General features: G+C 40.3%; 1 protein-coding gene across 1 annotated transcript; it reads left to right on the top strand.

Annotated features, from left to right (window-relative positions):
* Positions 1–3,298: 3,298 nt before the first annotated feature.
* On the top strand, positions 3,299–18,084 carry LOC104614299 (BTB/POZ domain-containing protein 7-like; the record flags this gene model as incomplete). Its single annotated transcript, XM_010296868.1, has 9 exons — positions 3,299–3,507; positions 4,868–4,943; positions 7,270–7,430; positions 7,710–7,853; positions 8,082–8,195; positions 9,938–10,127; positions 14,218–14,396; positions 15,122–15,550; positions 17,269–18,084. Coding segments are annotated over 9 exons (2,318 nt in total), but the record flags the coding sequence as incomplete, so codon positions are not given.
* Between the last annotated feature and the right edge of the window lie 941 nt (positions 18,085–19,025).

The raw sequence follows: 19,025 nt of genomic DNA on the forward strand, positions 1-19,025 counted from the left end.
TGATCTTCCCTGGTACAGAGGTCAGGCTGAACTACTGCCTGGCCTGTAGTTCCCAGGATCCTCCTTCCGGCCTTTCTTGTAGATAGGCATCACATTGGCAAGCCTCCAGTCGTCTGGGACCTCCCCTGTTAATCAGGACTGCTGACAAATGATGGAGAGTGGCTTTTTTTTTTTCTTTTATGGAGAGTGGCTTGGCAAGCTCCTCTGCCAGCTCTCTCAGTACCCATCAGACCCCATAGACTTGTGGGTGTCCAGGTGGCTTAGCAGGTCCTCAACTGCTTCCTCCTGGATTATGGGCGGGTTATTTTATTCTCCATCCCTGTCTTCCAGCTCAGGGGGCTGAATACCCTGTGGATACCTGGACTGGCTATTAAAGACTGAGGCAAAGAAGGCATTAAGTACCTCAACCTTGTCCTCATCCTTGGTGACAATGTTCCCCGCCATATCCAATAAGGGATGGAGATTGTCCTTGCCTCTCTTTTTGTTGTTAATATATTTGTAGAAACTTTTTTTATTATCCTTTACAACTGTGGCCAGACTGAGTGCTATCTGGGCTTTTGCCTTTCTAATTTTGTCTCTGCTTGACCTAACAAGATCCTTGTACTCTTCGGGAGTTGCCTTCCTTTTCTTCCAGATGTGATAAACTCTCCGTTTTTTTCCTGAGTCCCAGCGAAATCTCTCTGTTCAGCCAGGCCAGTCTCCTTCCCCTCCAGCTCTTCTGACATGCTGGGGCTTTTTTTAAGGCAGGTTGGGTTTTTTTAAACACTGTTTTTTCAGGTTCTTGACCAGAATTTTTGAAGTCTTCGGAGTGAGACTTATCCTTTAGGCTGCTGAGCAATTCCCCTGTCTGGAGGGTACAGTTTCTCTAACCTGTACCAAAACCCAAGGAGTGCATTTCAGAACAGTTCTCATCCTCTGCTCTTGTCGGTACCGGTGATGATAGGGCTGATGTTCCAAGTGCTTCCAATCAATCTTGGCTGCATATTCACTGCTCACTTTAGGCTAGTCCTCACCATGCAGGTTAGAGGTCAGTATCTATGGGATGGCATCTGTTCTTACTTGTAGTAATAACAATACATAACCTGATTGTACTAGGTAGCTCTGAGAAGTGCCATATTAATTCAGTAACGGTAAGGCACAAAGGAGGTGCACTGAAACACGACTCAACACTTACCCCTTTGTCAAAAGCAAATGGAGAGTCTAACGTGGGGTGAATAGCGTAATTCTGCCTTTAATGCAGCATTCAGAAATGTGTATGCTTTTGCTAGCCCTACTGTTAGCAGCTGCATTGATATATGGCTTTCCTTTTCTCAGGTGCATCAGACATGTGAAAAACAACCCATCCAAGTGCTTGTTGAGGAAAGTTTGGTTTAAGTATGAACTGGTGTAAAATTTACTACTGTTGGGGGGGGTCAGGCATTATTCTTATAAATTCCTTTGGAAAATGAATAAAAATTGTTTCCAAAATTACATATGCATTCAGACGTATTCCTGGAATTTGCTGCAAACATTCTTACTGAGCACTGACTGTATTTATTATACTCACTGTATTTTTTTTTTTGATAGTTAGAAAATTTTAATGGTGGAATATTCTCGTAATTAACATGCTAGCTTTTTTTATACCATTAAGTAGAAATACATGTGTTTAATAGGACAGGAAGATTTATTACCTGCCTCATGTTTAAACTGTTGCTTCCTAGTACTTTCTTTATCTTTCCTGCTTAAGTTTCCGTTTTCAGTGACTTTGCTCGTAAGTAGTAGTCCCTTTGACAGATATCCTTCTACTTTGAAGTAGCGCGTTCACTTGTTTCTAACTTACTTCTTAATAACTTATCCTTTGCGTTATTAGTTGCGCCAGAAATGGAGTTTGTATTCTGCATGCTGGCCTATGTAGAAAAGCAAGATTTTTGTTGTAATTCTATTAATTTCTGCTAGTGTGTCTTAGATGTATGCAACCAGTTCAGAAATACGTAGCATCAGGAGAGCCTCTTTGATCTTTGCCTTGACAAACATTAAAGTTACTGGGCTAAACACTTTCTTACTCAGCTTAGTCCAAGAGCTCAGTAATGACGTACAGTTCTCTAAACAACTGTCAAAATTGAGTTTTTAAATATCCTTGAAACTGAGAAAAATGATGATGTATAAAGTAAAATAATTGCAGTGTAAGCATGCTGCTCTGAACTGCCCAGGGACCTCTCATGGGCATAAGCACAGCTGTAATCTTGTGGCTGTAGTGGGTTGAGACTGGAATGTATAATTCTGGAATAGGATTTTTTTTTTCTTTAAATTGCTGTCTTTGTAGTACAAATAGAAATAGTATTCTGTGTATATGTAAACCAGATGTAAAAATGAAATCAGGAAAGTGCTGTTGGTGACTTCAAGCTACAACATTGAGGTACCATCTGTCTTAACCATCTGTAACCCCAAGTACCCCTGTTTTCAGCCCTCCTTTCTTCCAAATCTGCTTCATCTGCCTTCAGGAGACTTAAATATCCCCTGTCCCTTCTTCAGAAGACATGTACTCTGTGAAAGAGTAAATTCTAATGCAGCAATGAGTATGAAGAAACTGTAGCAGACTCACCACCAGTTAGAATACCAGCCTCTTGGATGCTTCACTTTCTGTATCCCTATCTGAGGAGGTGCTTGGTGTCCTGCCACCCTCTGTGTCTTGCTTGATAGGGAGGCAGGAGTGGTGGGCTAGGGCATCCACCTGCTGCTTCCTGCCTTCTCTGTGAGTCAGAAGATGTTGCTTTGCTTGCCCTCATTCTGTGCTGAGTAGCCAGGTACCAACAGTGTCACAGCTTTTGTTTCTGCTCCTCTTCATGGTCTGTCTCAGGAGGGTCCACATGAAAAGTGATACAGATGAAAATCCCACCTCTGTTATGGTTTATAGGCTTCTGTGAATCTGCTCTAAACAATAGTGACTCAACTTCAAATATGCAACTTGAAAATGTGTTAAAACAGTCAGAGAATGTGTATTAACCAAAGGAGGTTCTAGTAAGGCTGAACTAGCTTTCCAGTTGTTCATCCAGGCATGCCAGCAGACATGTTGTTGGTTCATGTGCCTTTAAAAGGTGAATGACTGTATAGCTGGAATCCTAAACCACAATTAAAATTATTACACTTCTAGTCAGAATTTAACCCCATTTGCAACCTTGGTCCGTAGGGCATTTCTGTTTTTACCCTCACTGAGGGGGTCATATAACCCTTTGTATTACAGACTTAGTCATATGTATTATTCCTTTAGGATCAAAGTGCCTCTATAACAACATCATTGATCTTTGCTTTTGTTTCGTAGGCTGTGAAGATATTATTGCTGAGAGCATCTCACTAGACACCTTAATTGCCATTCTGAAGTGGAGCTCTCAGCCGTACGGTTCCAAATGGGTACATCGTCAAGCGCTACATTTCCTCTGTGAGGAGTTTACCCAGATCATGACTTCAGATGTCTTCTATGAACTCAGCAAGGACCACCTACTCACAGCTATTCAGTCTGACTATTTACAGGTAGCCTGCAATGCAGAATACAGCTGGTCCTGCTTGAAGCAGGATGTGTTATACCATTACTAGAAGTGCTTGGGAGTAGCTCATTTTAAATTGTAGGCAAGAGTGGGTTTGTATACACACTAAGCATTCCTTTGTAATATGTGAAAAATGAAATTGAAGTAGTGATTAAGAAAACTATTTTGTTCTTGGCTTTTAACACAACCCAAATTGGTGGTATATGGTATTGCTTAGAAGGCTAATAATAGCTCAGGAATGGCTGAAAATTATTTTAAACAAAGCATTTCATAAAAATTATGTGGTGGTAGCAGTTTTGCTGTAACAACATACATCCTTGTTGGGGGTAGCGGGAGCTAATAAATTAGTAATCATTCAGAAGGCTTAATTTATTTTTTAGGGGAGACATAAAAATACCTTTCCTGACAAGCACTGCAGAATTTCTTTTTTTTTCTGTGACTTTCTTTCAGTGATTGTGTGGTTTTAGGGAGAAGAAACCATACTGACTAATAGAAAGCTTGTGGATTTTTGCTGCTATTTATCTTCGGGGGAGCTATCTTGATAATGATGATCAGCCTTTTATAGCTTAAAGATGACTGGATTATTACTATTTTTAATCGTATCCATCCCAATCTTATCTTTTTTTTTTTCTTAAAGTACAAAGTTTTGTTGTTTTTTTTTTTTAAATTGTTTACTTTAAACATTTCAGGAATTACAGTAACAGTACTGTTGATCTTCTGATGAGTGTATATTATGACTAAATTTCTTACCCTAGTTGTTAAGAAATTAGGTAGATAAGTTTAATTTTTTCAGTACATGATTTTTTTTCCCTTCTAAAAAAGTTAAGTGGTTAGCACATACATATAGATATGAATAGAGCAAAGTTGTTTTGTTTCTAGTATTACTGAAAATTGTTCTCTTCACTACATTATAATTTAGTTGGTTTGATTACTTTCATAGTTTTCCAGGCAGTGCAGATACAGAATTTGTAATGTTAAACAAGAGATTCAAACACCCAGTGTTAGAACTGCCCCTTTTAATTAACTTTAATCATTCAAATTTAATAACTCTAAGTTTTCACGCCAGAGAAAAACTTTCCTTCTGTAGAATTTTTTTTTCCTCTTTTTAAGGATTCAATGAGTGACATGAATCTAGAAACCATAGTGGTGATATACCAGCAGTACTACCTTAAAATATCTGGAGGAAGTGGTATAGCAAATCATAAACTACAAATCCTTACTTTGCTCTTGGTACAGTTGTGTTTCTTTATAGCTGTAAAAGACCTGTGTATGTGATTATTTTGTGTGTGTGTGTGTGTGACATTAAACTAAGTATATACATATTGCTGGCTTTCTCTTTCTACCAGGCAAGTGAACAAGATATTCTTAAATACCTGATTAAATGGGGAGAGCACCAGTTGATGAAGAGAATAGCAGATCGTGGTAAGATCCTTTAAACCACACAGTAGTAAATCAAATAAACCAAAAATATATATGGAAGTTCTTTTTTTGTGGGTAATCTGTAACTTAAGGAAAATTAATCTACTTTGTTCATAGTATGGTCAAAACTAAACAAATGCGCTACTTTTTAAAAAGCTTTTGTTCTCGAAGAAACGAGAATGCAGGCATTCTGAGGGAGCTGGGATTGTTTAGCCTCAAGAAGAAAATGCTTAGGGGGGATCTTAGCAAAGTCTATAAATATCTAATGGCAGGAAGCAAAGAAAATAGAGCAACACTCTTCTCTTGGTACCCAGGACAGGATGAGAGACAGTGAGGCATTAACTGAAATACAGGAAATTCTGTTTAAATACAAGAAACTGAAGATGGTTGGACGCTGAAACAGATTACCCAGAGTAGTTACGGGGTCTCCATCCCTGGAGGTGTTCAAAACCCAACTGAACATAGTTGTCAGCAACCTGCTCTACCCTGCCTGGGGAGGTGTGGGGAGAGGGTGGTAGTTGTGGCTGGACCAAACTTGTAGAGGTTCTTTCAACCTCTATGACTGTCTGATTTTTAAGTCTGGTTGATTCTCTATTGTCTCAGAATTATTTTTCTTGTAATTAATTCATCAAATGTAAAGGATGCTGCAGACTGCAGGATTTTTTTTTTTTCTGTGCTCATGCAGGCTTCTTACAGTAGTCTTAGTCTTAGTTACTGTGTCAACCTTTCACTTCAGTGTGAGTATGTTTCTCCCACAGAAATCTGTGTTAGTGAGAAATAAACCATCAAGTGGCATCAGTGTTTTTCCTCAAGTAGATATAAATGTATTTTTATTAGCTCAGATGCATATTATTGCTACAGTGGTAACTTCAAGGGCAAACTCACATGTGTTGGTTGTGGGAAGTAGTTTAAATATGTATTTTCCAAATAACACGTGCAAGTAGTTTGTAGTTCATCCCCACCACAAAGTATCAATCAGATAGTACGATGAGAGGAACAGAAGAGGAAGAACCTGACTGTGTGAAAACAGAGCAATGCTGGTGTGGCTACTATCTTTGGAGGGCTGGTCATGTTTTTGAAATCCACTGTTACTGCTTGTGATACAACTGCTTTGTCATGGACATGTTATATGAAACATCATGAAGTCAGTCATAAAGCATCAGAGTCAGTTAAAATATGTGCTTTTAGTGACTGAGTGAGTATTGACTTTCTATCTTCAAAACAAGATTTTTCTAAGCATTTGTCTTAAAGCACATTGGAAGGTAATGAAGCCAGTTCAACACCAACAAACCTGGTCTGGAGGAGAAGCTGCTCATTTGGAGTAATTGTGCAGCTTCCCAGTCTGTGGCGTTCATTAAGTAAACAGCTCATTTCTCTTTCCTGACATCATCAGTTAACATGATAAGCAAAAGCAGAAATGAGCTATACCAAGTTCTGTCAGATTAGGGCCAAATTTAGTCTAGTAATTTGGTCTAAATTCCTCAGTGATGCTCCTGACTTTGCAGCTCTGGATATGTGGTGGTGTCAGTCAAATACTAGAGAGCGTTAGGAATTGTAATGGGCTGTGGCCAAAACTTGGGCTGCCTGTACTGAGTGGAGAGTGGGTATGTTTGATAGGTTTCCTCAGAGTGACATTAGTCAAAGTCGGATTGGGCACAATACCTAAAATACAGGTGAAGGCAGTTAACTGAGGGAGGGAGACTGACCTGAGTGTCATACACTGTCATCTTGCAGTCTCTAGGAAGACACCCACTCTTGTTCTCAGTCACAGAATGCCTATTTAGCACCATTTTGAATGGGCTTGACACAGCTGTTACTAGGGTGGCTTACATGAGGCTAGTGTAGACATGGGACTTCAGGACATGGTTTAGTGGGCATGATGGTGTTTGGTTGGGCTTTAGTGGACTCCTCAGGCCTTAATTTGTAGAAAATAAGTTTCTGAAAACTGCTGGGGAAAGGGAGAGGAGCTGCAGGAGAGAACCTTTGGGGAAACTGCTAGCAGTGAGGCATGAATGTCTTCATTGCATACCTCGAGGTAGAGCTTTATAAACGTTTAATTCAAACACTACTTCTGTGTTTTCTTCCTGGCTTGTGCTTTGAAAGTGACAGCTGTGCAAATGGTCCATGCCTGTGTAAAGTGAACCTGACTCGGTTGATGCTTAATATCAGATTTTAAGGCATGAAATAGTTTTGTGGAACAGTGCTGATAAGCGCTGTTGATTTTAAGTTAGATGTTTCTTACCTTTTCTGTAACTTTCTATAAGCCCTGTAACTCCTGCTTTCCTATTTAAACTTTTTGATGTAAACTTACTCTTTGTTCTTCCCACAGAGCCTAATTTACTGAGTGGTACTGCTCACAGTGTGAACAAAAGAGGTGTGAAAAGGAGAGATCTTGACATTGAAGAGCTGAGAGAGATCCTGTCTCCGCTTTTACCTTTTGTCCGCATTGAGCACATCTTACCCATGAATAGTGAAGTACTGAGTGATGCAGTAAGTCAGTAATCTCATACAAATATTAATCTCTGGATTCTTTGTTCTTCAGATTATACAATGTTCAGAGTTAGGGGCTTTTTTGAGGATTAGCCTCTAAAATGTTATCACTCAGTAATATGTGTATAACTCTCTGGTTAAACTTTCTGTACTTTAAACCTATCGGAAGGCTAAAGAAAAATCAGTGGTGTAAGGATTCAGTATAAGAAATGCATTTCTTGAAAGCTTTTCCCATATTTGTATTTAAAAAACCATGAAACTCTTTCTTGATTCTTCAAGATGAAGAGAGGCCTGATAAGTACTCCTCCTTCAGACATGCTACCAACATCAGAAGGTGGAAAGTCAAATGCCTGGCTGCGGCAAAAAAATGCTGGAATATATGTGCGGCCAAGACTGTTCTCACCATATGTGGAGGAGGCTAAGGTAATAATCAATATTTGAGTATTGTTAATCTGGAGTCATCAGGGGGTTCTGTAAACAGCGAAAGATTTTGGTATGTTTTGTCTCTCTTTGCATGTACTGGCCTAAAATACTAACATTTTCAATTTAACAAGACTTACAAGATTGATCATCAGGCTCAAGTCTCTAGAACTGGTCAGAAAAATTTCAACAAAATTTTTTTTTGTCGAAATTGAAATGTTTGTGAGACAGATCTTGATGAAATTCCACCGGAAACAAAGCAGCGTTCTGAGGGAAACCTCCCTGGTTTCCAGCCAGTTTGCCGGCCCAGCTCCTCGGCAGCCCACCTGGCAGGCGGATGGCAAGGTGAGAGCCTGAGAGTCCCAGTTTGCAGCTAGTCAGCGACCTTGGTGCCAGGTCTTTCAGGCTCCCCAGCTCCCATCAGAACTGGGTGGAGAACAACTATTCCACTAGGCAGAGGACTCTGATATTTCATTTGCTTGTTTGAATTAAAATGTATCCAAAATTCTTTCAGTCTTCCACAAAATGGAATAAGTATCTTGTGTCCAACTTGACTGAAGTTCTTTGTGTCCAGCTCAAGCAGTAGCTTCCCTATTTAGTATCTTAGAATCATAGAATCATTAAGGTTGGAAGAGACCTTTAAGATCATCAAGTCCAACTGTCAGCCAAACACCACCATGCCCACTAAACCATGTCCCGAAGTGCCATGTCTACACATTTTTTGAACACTTCCAGTGATGGTGACTTCACCGCCCTGGGCAGCCTGTTCCAATGTTTGATCACTCTCTCAATAAAGAAATTTTTCCTAATACCCAATCTAAACCTCCCCTGATCTTGCATGAGGACTGTCAAACTGAAGGTCTTGGAGCATCTTTGGTGATGTTTGTTGACAGGGTGGAGATGGCTCTGTGTGGGGCAGAAACATGCCATATTCTATTTGACAGAATGAGACCCTTGTAGATTGCTAACTAAAGCAGCTCTGACTTAGGTCAAGAGCTTGTGAGTCCCAGCACTGCAGGTAACTGTACAACAAGAGGATTAGGTGAAGCTGTGCACATCCATGTTGCCTACAAACTCTGACACTACTATGGTGAATTCAGAGCTTTTGCCCCATGCCCAAGAAGGTATTTTCTTAAGGGTGTGAGTTGTTGTTGACATCCTCTTTGAGGGGAGGGGAGAAATAAAACTACTCTGCATTTTGTTCACAAAGGTTAGAGAGCACCAGGTGGCACTAAAGCAGCAAAGGAAGACTAGCCAGTTAAAATTTTATCTTTGTATCTTGGATTGCTAAAACTAACAAAAATGTGTTAAAGAACATGTGATAAAAGCTTTGACTCTTTCTGGTATAAGGTGTGGGAGTGCTTTAGTAGTAACCTTAAAGTAAAAAGTGCATTCTAAATTATTACACGTGCCCTCCCCCCGCCCCCCCCTTCCTATTAGTTTCATATTACCCTGTTAATATTTTTAAAAGCATCATTAGCAGCTGTTTAACCTTAGCAGGAGGACTCTCATACTTATTATCTGGTAACTATACTCCTATTCATTGTTTAATTATTGTGAAATGCAAAAATTGTAGGTAAGTTATTTCTGACTTTTTTTTTCACTCCCCTATTAGCCTCCCATTTTTTGAAATAAATCTGTTTAACATCAAGTCAGAATCTTAAGAGGGTATGTGTAAATCCCTTTCTGTTCTTTAAGATATCTGAGGGAAACACATTTCATTTTCAGACTTGTGCCTCATACTCAGTGGCACAGAGGGTTGAGACCTGTAGCCAGTAATTGTCTGAGACAGAGTCCAGAGGGTCTGGCCTCGAGAAGGTTACTTCCAATCTAACAGGTACAAAATAAACCAAGCAACCTTCCCAAACTTTATTCACCTGCCTGCTCTTAGCTGTGAAACTCAACTCTGATCATGACTGGAAAATGGAGTAGAAAATGCTGTGGAAAAGCCAAATACTGTTTGTGACCTGGAAAAGTTAGGGTTTAGACATTGCTAGACTTGTGGCCTCGGGACTGCGTTTGCAGCAGTTCCTGTTGGGTATGTGTGTGCAATACCTTCACGAGGGCTCTAATGTCTGTCATTGCAGTCGGTACTGGATGAGATGATGGTGGAACAAACTGACCTCGTTCGTTTGCGGATGGTCCGAATGTCCAATGTGCCCGACACCCTTTACATGGTAAACAATGCAGTGCCACAGTGCTGTCATATGATTACCCACCAGCAAGTTAGCACTAACCAGTCCAGTCCTCCTTCAGTTATAGCCAACGAGATCCCAGGTAAGCTGGTAAATCACTTGCAATGCTGATTGGTATCATGCGAGTGGATGGGGGCTTGGGGCAGGGGAGAGGGCAATGTGAAATGCTGAATATTATGATCTCCTTGGAGAGTACTACTGCACCATTTGGGCTTCGTCCCATCCAGTGGTAGTTCCTTTTGCTTTGGTCTACTCTGAAGACATTAACTATTTTTGGATGGCATAATAAGTAGTCAGAAATTAAGCTACTGGAGGGGGTAGTATTTTAACCTGCTTCAGCTGAGCAACTTGAAAAACATGGACTGGTTAAACTTACTGAAGAACACTTGCTGGAGCCTGGTGCTCCATTCTCAAGAGTGGTTCTTGGTTTTCTACTTACCTGTCTTGGATGACTGGTTGATCCAGAAGGCTGGGACATGGCAAAATACTGATTTATTTAAAAACAAAAAGCAGGAGAGCATAACTTGTAGGGCAGTCATCTTAACTCAGTTTGCCAGAAAAATGTTGGAAGTACAAAATTATTGTCACTCAAAACACACTTTTTTCCAGTTTACCAAATCCTCTTTAGCTTTGAAGTCAAACCAACTTCATTCCTTGTGTGGCAGAGTAAGCTTTTATAGATGGAAGTAGATAACGGCCTCTCTTGACTTGAGGATGCCTGGTGTGACATTCCCCATAGGCAAGCCAGGGAAATAAAGTCTCACACACACACAGAATCATTAAGGTTGGAGTCAAAACTACTGTAATATATTTTTGTCATTTATGCATTTGATCTTTTGATGTCAAACTGGAAGAATGTATCTGGTAGGGTTGCCAAAGCATCTAGCTCTTCCCACCTTTCCCTGGCCCCATGAGTACTCAGTGTGCACAGAGAATACACTGGCAAAATGTGCAGCTGATGACAAGCTGGGAGGGTCAGTGGTTTTTCTGGAGGGCAGAATTAAATAGCTAAATGACCAAGATTAAATTTAAAATTCAGTGAAGAAAGTGGGAAACATGGTGCTTATGGAGGTGTAGCCAGCTGTGTGCATACCAAATTGCTGAGAGAAGCTCTGTGGAGAAAAGCCTGCAAGTCAACATTATACAGTTCCATAAAGAGTCATACTAAAGCACAAAAAGAAACGTGCCACAAGCATGTGAAGTAATTTGGTCTCAGATGAGGCATTGTGTTTAGCCCTTTAAATGGCCATACTGGGTCAGGTCAAGGATTTGTCTGTCAAGTCTAGTATCCTTATTCCAGGAATCACCAGAAGTGAGTGCATAAGGAAAGTGTAGGAGAAAAAGCACATAATACCCTGTAAAATTCTGTGCACTCCTCAACCATTTGCAGATCAGAGATGTCCTGTGGTGGATGGTGTTCCTGTATAACTTTAAACGTATTTTTAATCCATGAGCTTATGCAGTCTTTCCTTAAACTTTGCATAAACTTTTGGCATTCATTTTTAGATCAAAGTATCACATTTCACTAGATATAAATCAGTTAGTGAGTCTGTAGAAAAGCAATAAAGATGATACGCCACCAAGAAAAGTCATCTTCCTCTCTCCACTGCTCCCTACTCTCCCTTTTATAAGCTCTTTGTGTATCAATTATGTCTTCCTTAAGTCAACTATGTTGAAAGGAGAAACATAAACTATTCTTACAGATGCTGGAGCCAGGACAAAAATAATAGGTTTAAATTGTTGCAAGAGAATTGAAGTTGAGGTGTTAGGAGGATCTGAAACGTGTTTGGTTAAACACTGCAATAAGTTTTCTAGTAAGGTTTGTGGAATGGTTTTGATCTATTCATTGTGATTCAGGAAGAGACTTGATAAAGCCTAAAAGGAGCTTCTGAAAACTTCTGCAATTTGATGGAAGTACTAATTGTTTGTTTAGAAACTTAACAGCTGTGACATCTCAGCAATGCATTGCAGTACTCAGACTTCCCCCCTCGCCCCCGCCCCCCCGAAAAGCATGAATATACTTACTATGAAGAGAATGTAAAGTATTTCATAAGATGTGGCTTTGATAACACTTTGCTTGATCTCAGTTTCCAAAGGAAGTTGAGAAAGAAAACAGATCCACCAAGGTCTCCGATACAAAAGTTCTTGTGTTCTGAAAAAAATCTGGCTCTGTTGGCAAACATGAGACATCTTGACCAATCTGAAACCCCACTACAGCTTGATTCTGTACAATTTAACAGATAGGAATTACTGCCAGCCCTTTGATTTGAGCATGGATAAGACCTGTGAGCCTGGCCGGGAGATGGAACACAGGCATTGTGTTCTGGTAACTGCCTGCTTTGCTTAGTTCTGTAATTATGCAAAAGAGTTGATTGTTTTGCGAGTGCCCTGTGCTAGGAAGGGTAGAGGGAGCCCAATTAGTTTGAGGAGATTCAGGCATGCACCAAACCTGTAACTTGTTCAGGAATCCATCCCAAAGTATAGATGGAGCATGGGAACTGCTGGGGGGAGAGCTAGGCAACATCACCTCTGTGTCCCTTAGGCCGGGCTCTTAGAACAGAGAGTCTTCAGAGCTTAGGTATTCTCCATCTGTCACTTGCATCTTCTCTGTACCCAGTGCCCATGGGCTATATTTGCATAAATGCTATTGGCAGCAGGTCTTGGTGCTCTTCTTGCAACACTGTTGTAAAATGAGTTCAACCTCTGCTGAAGTCTGTGCTACTTTGACGCTAGGTTCTGCAGGTAATTTGGTTTTCTTAGGTATTTTCCAGTTTCAGTTTGAATTAGAAATGCTACAGCTAACTTGAGAGAATTGTACTTTTTACCTGTGTGATCTCTCTTCCATGTGTTTCACATAAACAATAGTAAAAAACCAGAAACAAACCTAGGTTTGAGAAGGTAGCACTTTTTCATAAAAAACTTAAATGATTTTTATGCCTGCTAGTTTGGAGGACTGCTTCAAACTTCTCTAAAATACTCTTTTTAGCAAAATGCTGGTGGTAGCTAAACATCTGGCTGCTAAACCAGGATTTTTCAGAACAATTGAAGTGTGTGGAAAGTAATGTGGAAGACTTATTTCCAAGTCTTGAAAACTGGATAGAATTGATTTATTCCACACCCCATCCCCCCACACCCCCCCAGTACAGGAACTGAATTTGGGGGGAAAAAATACTTTTTGCTGCTTACACTTACCCTTCCCCTTCATGTACCAACGTAAACTTTGTGAAATTGGGACCAGTTGTAGTTGCATGGTGTTGGGTTTTCTCCTTCTCTGTAATGCAAATGTCTTTTCATGCTGTTCTTGCTGTCTGATGCGTTTAACTTTATGAGCTTTCATTAGGGACATCTGGTCATGGTAATATATAATGCTTGTAAAGCTGGTAAAGGATCAGATGCCAGGACTTACATATGCCAGGACTTACATATTCAGAGATCTGGATTTATCTTCTGTTATGATGTGCACATTTTCCTGAGGACAGAAAGACCACAGAGAAATATCATTCATCATCAAACAGCAGCAAGAAGTGGCATCAGAAAGTCTTGCATCAGGATAAATACCCCAAATTATACATTATTTCCTTTTGGAAAGGTTTTTTTTTTTTTGTAAATTATTTCAGTATGGCTGCATAAACCAACATAATTTTAACAGGTTTGTCTTGGCTTACAGTTTGTGTAATTTTTTTAGAATGCTCTTTCTGCAGTTACATACTGGTATTATGGTCTTGTGATTATAGAATTCCACTAGAAGTATGAAGTGTATGCCAAAAAAATCAGTGAATTCTTGGCCTGTAGAATTCATGAGGGAACATTCAGTTGTTATTTAAGATATCCTGCTCCCACCTCAAATCATAAAACTCCTGCATCATAAGGGGTTTACAAAGAAGGCTGTATTTGTGGCTTGCTTTAGCAGAAGGTGGAAAAATGGTATATGTCTTTACCAGTTGTATGATATGTGTGTTATCCGTTGTGCCTTAATGGTGCTTCAAGGAACATGTGTAAGTTGAACTGTTCTTAGCAGAATGCTTCTTAAAAAAAAAAAAAGCCAGCTCAGCCTGACATTAGATTTTTTTTTCCTTCAGAATTCAATCTAACCATTGCAATCAAACTTACTGTCTCACAGTTCAAAAAGGTAATCTCAATTATCCCCATTCTGTTCTCTATTACCCCTCCAGTTCCCAGTCTTCTTGTTGTAAAAGAGATGATCAAACGGCTGCAGGAGCTGCGTCATACTGAGCAGGTGCAAAGAGCGTACGCTCTCAATTGCGGAGAAGGCGCCACAGTCAGTTACGAGATTCAGATCCGTGTGCTGCGGGAATTTGGACTTTCTGATGCTGCTGCTGAACTTTTGCAGGTATGGAAAAATTGCTGTAGAAGACCACAAATGCTTTGATTTTATTCTGCTTATGAATTGACTTGTAACAGATTAACGGGTAATGTGCAATAAGAGAACTGCTTTGTGTGTGCACAGGCAGGTGCAAAACTGCTTTGAAATGCCTGTGTAACTTTAGACTGTCCAAGTGCAAATTACAATGAGACTACTGCATTTGATTTATGTGATTTTTATAAGTGTGTAAGTGTAGCGTATAAGTATTTTTCTCAAGAGTTGTTGCCGTTCGGGGTGCTCTTACTGCCACAGGTTTTTGGGGACAAAAAGATTTGCTGAAGAGGCAGTTGATGAGAATAGTCAAACCATAACCAGAAATCTAGATTATGATTTATTCTTGAATCAGGGAGGAGAAAAAGCCCTAACTGATGCAGTAGATCTGGATAGTACGTATCAGGACTGGGAAATTGGAAATCCTGCTTCTGTTTGTGTGGTGCTGTTAAAGCAAATGCATTTGTTGATCAACTTACTTGCACAATAAATCTGATGCTTCTTGTCTTGTTTTGAAAAAAACAGCAACTTTACTCCATGCTAGCAGTAATCACCTCTGAGTGTTGATGAGGTTTTAGGTGGCACAACTATCCCGTTACAGTACTAGCAGATTTCTAGTTCCAGTGTCTGTTAGTTTAGGAGATTTTTCTAGGTGACTTCCTACTTTGATTTGTTACATGCTGGGTTGTTTTCCTGTGCAGAATCCTCACAAATTTTTTCCTGATGAGCGATTTGGGGATGAAAGCCCACTCCTGACAATGAGACAGTCTGGACGATGTCGTGTTAACAGCACTCCCACTGCAGAAACCATGTTTACAGAACTGGACTCTTTTGTGGCCTTCCATCCACCATTGCCCCCTCCTCCGCCTCCATACCACCCACCAGCAACTCCTATTCACAACCAGTTCAAAGTGGGCTGGAAACAAAGGGTGCCAAGTCAACATCCCTCCCGTTCCTTTTCGTACCCATGTAACCACTCGCTATTCCACTCCCGAACCACTCCCAAAGCAGTGCCGCCTGTCTACTTGCCCGGCGTTAAAGCAGCACCTCCCGATTGCACTAACACTACAGGCCTGGGGAGGCAAACGGTGGCTGCAGCAGCGGCAGTTATGGCAGCTGAGAAGCAAGTAGTAAGTATTATGATTTCTTCTCTTCTCCCTATCTCTAGCCACTGAAGGATGCTTAGAGAGAGGAGCTTGAGAGAATCCTTATGATGAAGTAACTTGGCTTAGTTTACATAAAAGAGCATCTTCATTGGTTAGGAGAGGAATTTTCTACCAAACTGACTGTCAGCATCCTGCATCCTAAAGGCATGCCCTAATCCCTGGGGGAATTAATGTTCCAGGGGCAGGAGCATTTTGGAGGGGGAAGTGGAACTCGCAAATATTCTGAAATAATACCGTTCTCTCTACATTAAAACAAAGCGTAAGTCAGCTTCAGTAGTGGACTGCGTGCTATCATTCACAGGTAGAAATAGTGATGATATTTTGGCTATTCACAGATAAGTAGTCCTGAAGTTAAACAGATGTGTATAAAGGGAACCTGTGGAGAATGTGAAGCCTTACAGCCGTGAAAAAGATTTTAAAATGAATAGGCAAGCAGAAATTGGTAACTGCAAACTGGGTTTGTTACAGCATTTAAAGACAATCATTATAGTTGCTGAACTACAATATGATGCAGTGAAAACAACAAAATATAACATGCTGGACAAAGACATAGCTTTGAAGTACATAAAATGCTAAAGAAGGATTTTGGTAACTTATTTCTGCAATGAAAAAAACTGTTTTCGGCACACAGTTGCATCATACTGAAAACCTGCTCTTTAGGTGCAGATTTGATCTGGAGTTCTGAATGGGAACACGGGTTATTTTCTTTCCGTTAGCAATTGTCCTAAATATATTGTACTCCTTTCTATATTGTAACATAAAAAATTTGATTTCAAAGTAGAATTGTTTTTCATTGTTTGTTCAAGGATGGGTTTTGTAGCATAAGTCTCTCTTTCTCAATCAATACTGACTTCACTAAGGAAACCGTATAGTGATCTTTTTCACAGCTTTTTCACAATAGAAATGTCTCTACTAGAATGTTTCTATAAAAAAACGCAAGGAGAAGCATAGACTTAATATGGATGATGGTTTTGTTCTGTATTATTTCTGCAATTTGTGAGTTAATAGTAACGATTACTCAAACTGCTTTCATTAGAAATGATAAATACAAGTAGAAACCTTAACTCTTTGGTCTGGAAGACTGTGATATCTCGTCTCATTGCAGGATTGCTTATAGGTGTAGGCAAGGTGCCGTGCTACAGCTTCCATGGGCTTTGTGGATCCAGTCAGCACTGTAACTGATGCTCTCCCCCAGCCCTGATGCTGTTGTGCATACGCACACGTGTAGCTGCAATTAACTTTAAAATATGAAACGCAAGCAGAAGAGTTGCATCTATAGTGATGAAATATATGCTTCATGACTTCCCTGTACTGGAACTCTGTGCTGTAACAAACCATTTGTTGAGTTCTGCACCAAGGACCTTGTTTAGTTTGATAATTGCAAGTGGCTTAAAACAGGTTTACATTTTGAGAGTTTACCAGTACATTGTCATTTACTGCATATTCGAGGCAAGATGCATTTAAGAAGGAGCTATTATTGTGGCACAACAGCTTCATGAAGGAAAGAAGTTGTCTTGAGCTAGCAGGACAGGGAAGGCTGGAGGATTTGTGTGCTCTTTAAACAGTGTAGGAAAGTTGCAGGCTGGGGAAAATGCCGTTTTGAATTACAGAAACTATACTAAGTACAGTTTTTGTTTAGCTTTTGCTTTTGTTTCCATAGACCAATTTCTTTTCTCTTCCAGTGTACTCAGCCCTTGCTAAATGAACTGATGCCAGATATTGCAATGGGTGTGTCAGCAATGTCTTTAAAAGACAGAAGATTGCCGGAGCTCACTGTCGACACAGAATTAAGCCAGACAGTTACAGAGGTAGGGCCTGGTCTACCCCAGCACATTTCATGTATTCAGAACAGACACATGCCTACTTCTCGGAAGAAACATGCAATAGAGCAAAAAATCGATGCTCGAGAAAATCAGCAGGAGTACCCTGACTTCTATGACTTCTCCAATGCTGCATGCCGACCTTCCACTCCAGCACCCAGCAGGCACAGTCCTTCGCCTTCGCAAGGCATATATTTTGGCCCGGATTTGTATAGCCACAATAAGGCATCACCAAGTGGCTTAAAGTCAGCCTATCTACCTGCCCCCATATCTCCTAAAAAGCAAGAGGATTCTAGGAGGGAATACCTGCTCTCCCAAGATGGGCATCAACACAGGCAAAAGAATGAGCCAATACACCTCGATGTCTTAGAACAACCCCCCCAGCGACTGGACTTGGCATTGGCTACCCAGGAAAATGCTGGTAATGGCCCGGTTCACATCAGGGGAAGAACGAAAATGGAAACCGATTTAACCTACGGGCTGACCTCCAACAGACCTTCCCTCTCAGCATACACCTCTGAAATGCAAGAAGAGAGACTCGGTCGGAGGCTGGCAGATGATGAGCCGCTGGAACAGGGAGCACAGAGAAATGCGGATTTGGAAAGGGAAGATGCAGCAAGCAGAGGAAGGAGGTCTCCAAACAAACCAGACTTCCTCTATAAAAAATCTGCCCTCTGAAAGCAACCTCCACTGTTTCTCTGTGCCTAAGAGTTGTAAACATCCCATTCTTTGCAACTTCTGGCCTGACTTCTGTCAGACAAATTCATTTATGCCAGCAGATAAACTCAGCTTCGCTCACTTCTTTTGTACATACGTTGCTTTATTAGAGACAGCATGTTATCAGTTTTGTTTTTAATGCTGCTTCTGGTTTTATTTTGTGGGAATTTTTTTTGAAGCAAATTTAATTAAGCCTTTTAAAAAAAACAAAAGCTGGTACCTTTTTTCTACAACCTGGTAGCCTTTTGCACCTGTACATCTACTTTAGTGTATTAGTTTTGTACTAATATGTTGAACTTTATTGTCACATTTAAGGGACTGTATTTTCATACTTTTGCATTTTTCCCTTTCGCCTGCCAATCCCCTATGTGCATTGGGTTGCACATTATGAAATGTATTTTCTTATGAGATAGTAACAATACGTTTATTTTCTAATTATAGGAATTCCAAAGAACAGCACATCAAAATACTACTTTTTTAGTTAGATTTTTTGTTTGTTTGTTTAGATCTGAAATCTTCCTGATTTTTACAACTATGGCAAGAATCCAGTCTAATGTTTTGTTTGAAAAGTTCTGGCAGCTGGTCTTCTATAGCAAGCCCACTTCAAGAATTCCATTTGGGTTTTTAAGAGTCCGGGTGATACTTAGGAGTCCAAATTCCAGTGAAATTCACTGGGATCTGACAGTCTGATTCTGTTTGCTTTCTGGTTCAGTGGTGACCATGGAGAACTCCGCAATCACCCAGAAGCACTTTCTACACAGACTAGAATGGTTTGTTTGCCCATGCAGAAATAAATCTAGAAATACTGTAGAAATGATAGTAATAACTTGTTCTTCCAGCTACCCATACGTGGGGGTAAGCGAAGACCGTAGTTGAGGATGTGTGCTAAGTCCTGGAGTGTC

The sequence above is a fragment of the Phaethon lepturus genome, unplaced genomic scaffold, assembly GCF_000687285.1.
Source record: "Phaethon lepturus isolate BGI_N335 unplaced genomic scaffold, ASM68728v1 scaffold21321, whole genome shotgun sequence".
In the NCBI taxonomy this organism is placed as follows: Eukaryota; Metazoa; Chordata; class Aves; order Phaethontiformes; family Phaethontidae; genus Phaethon; species Phaethon lepturus.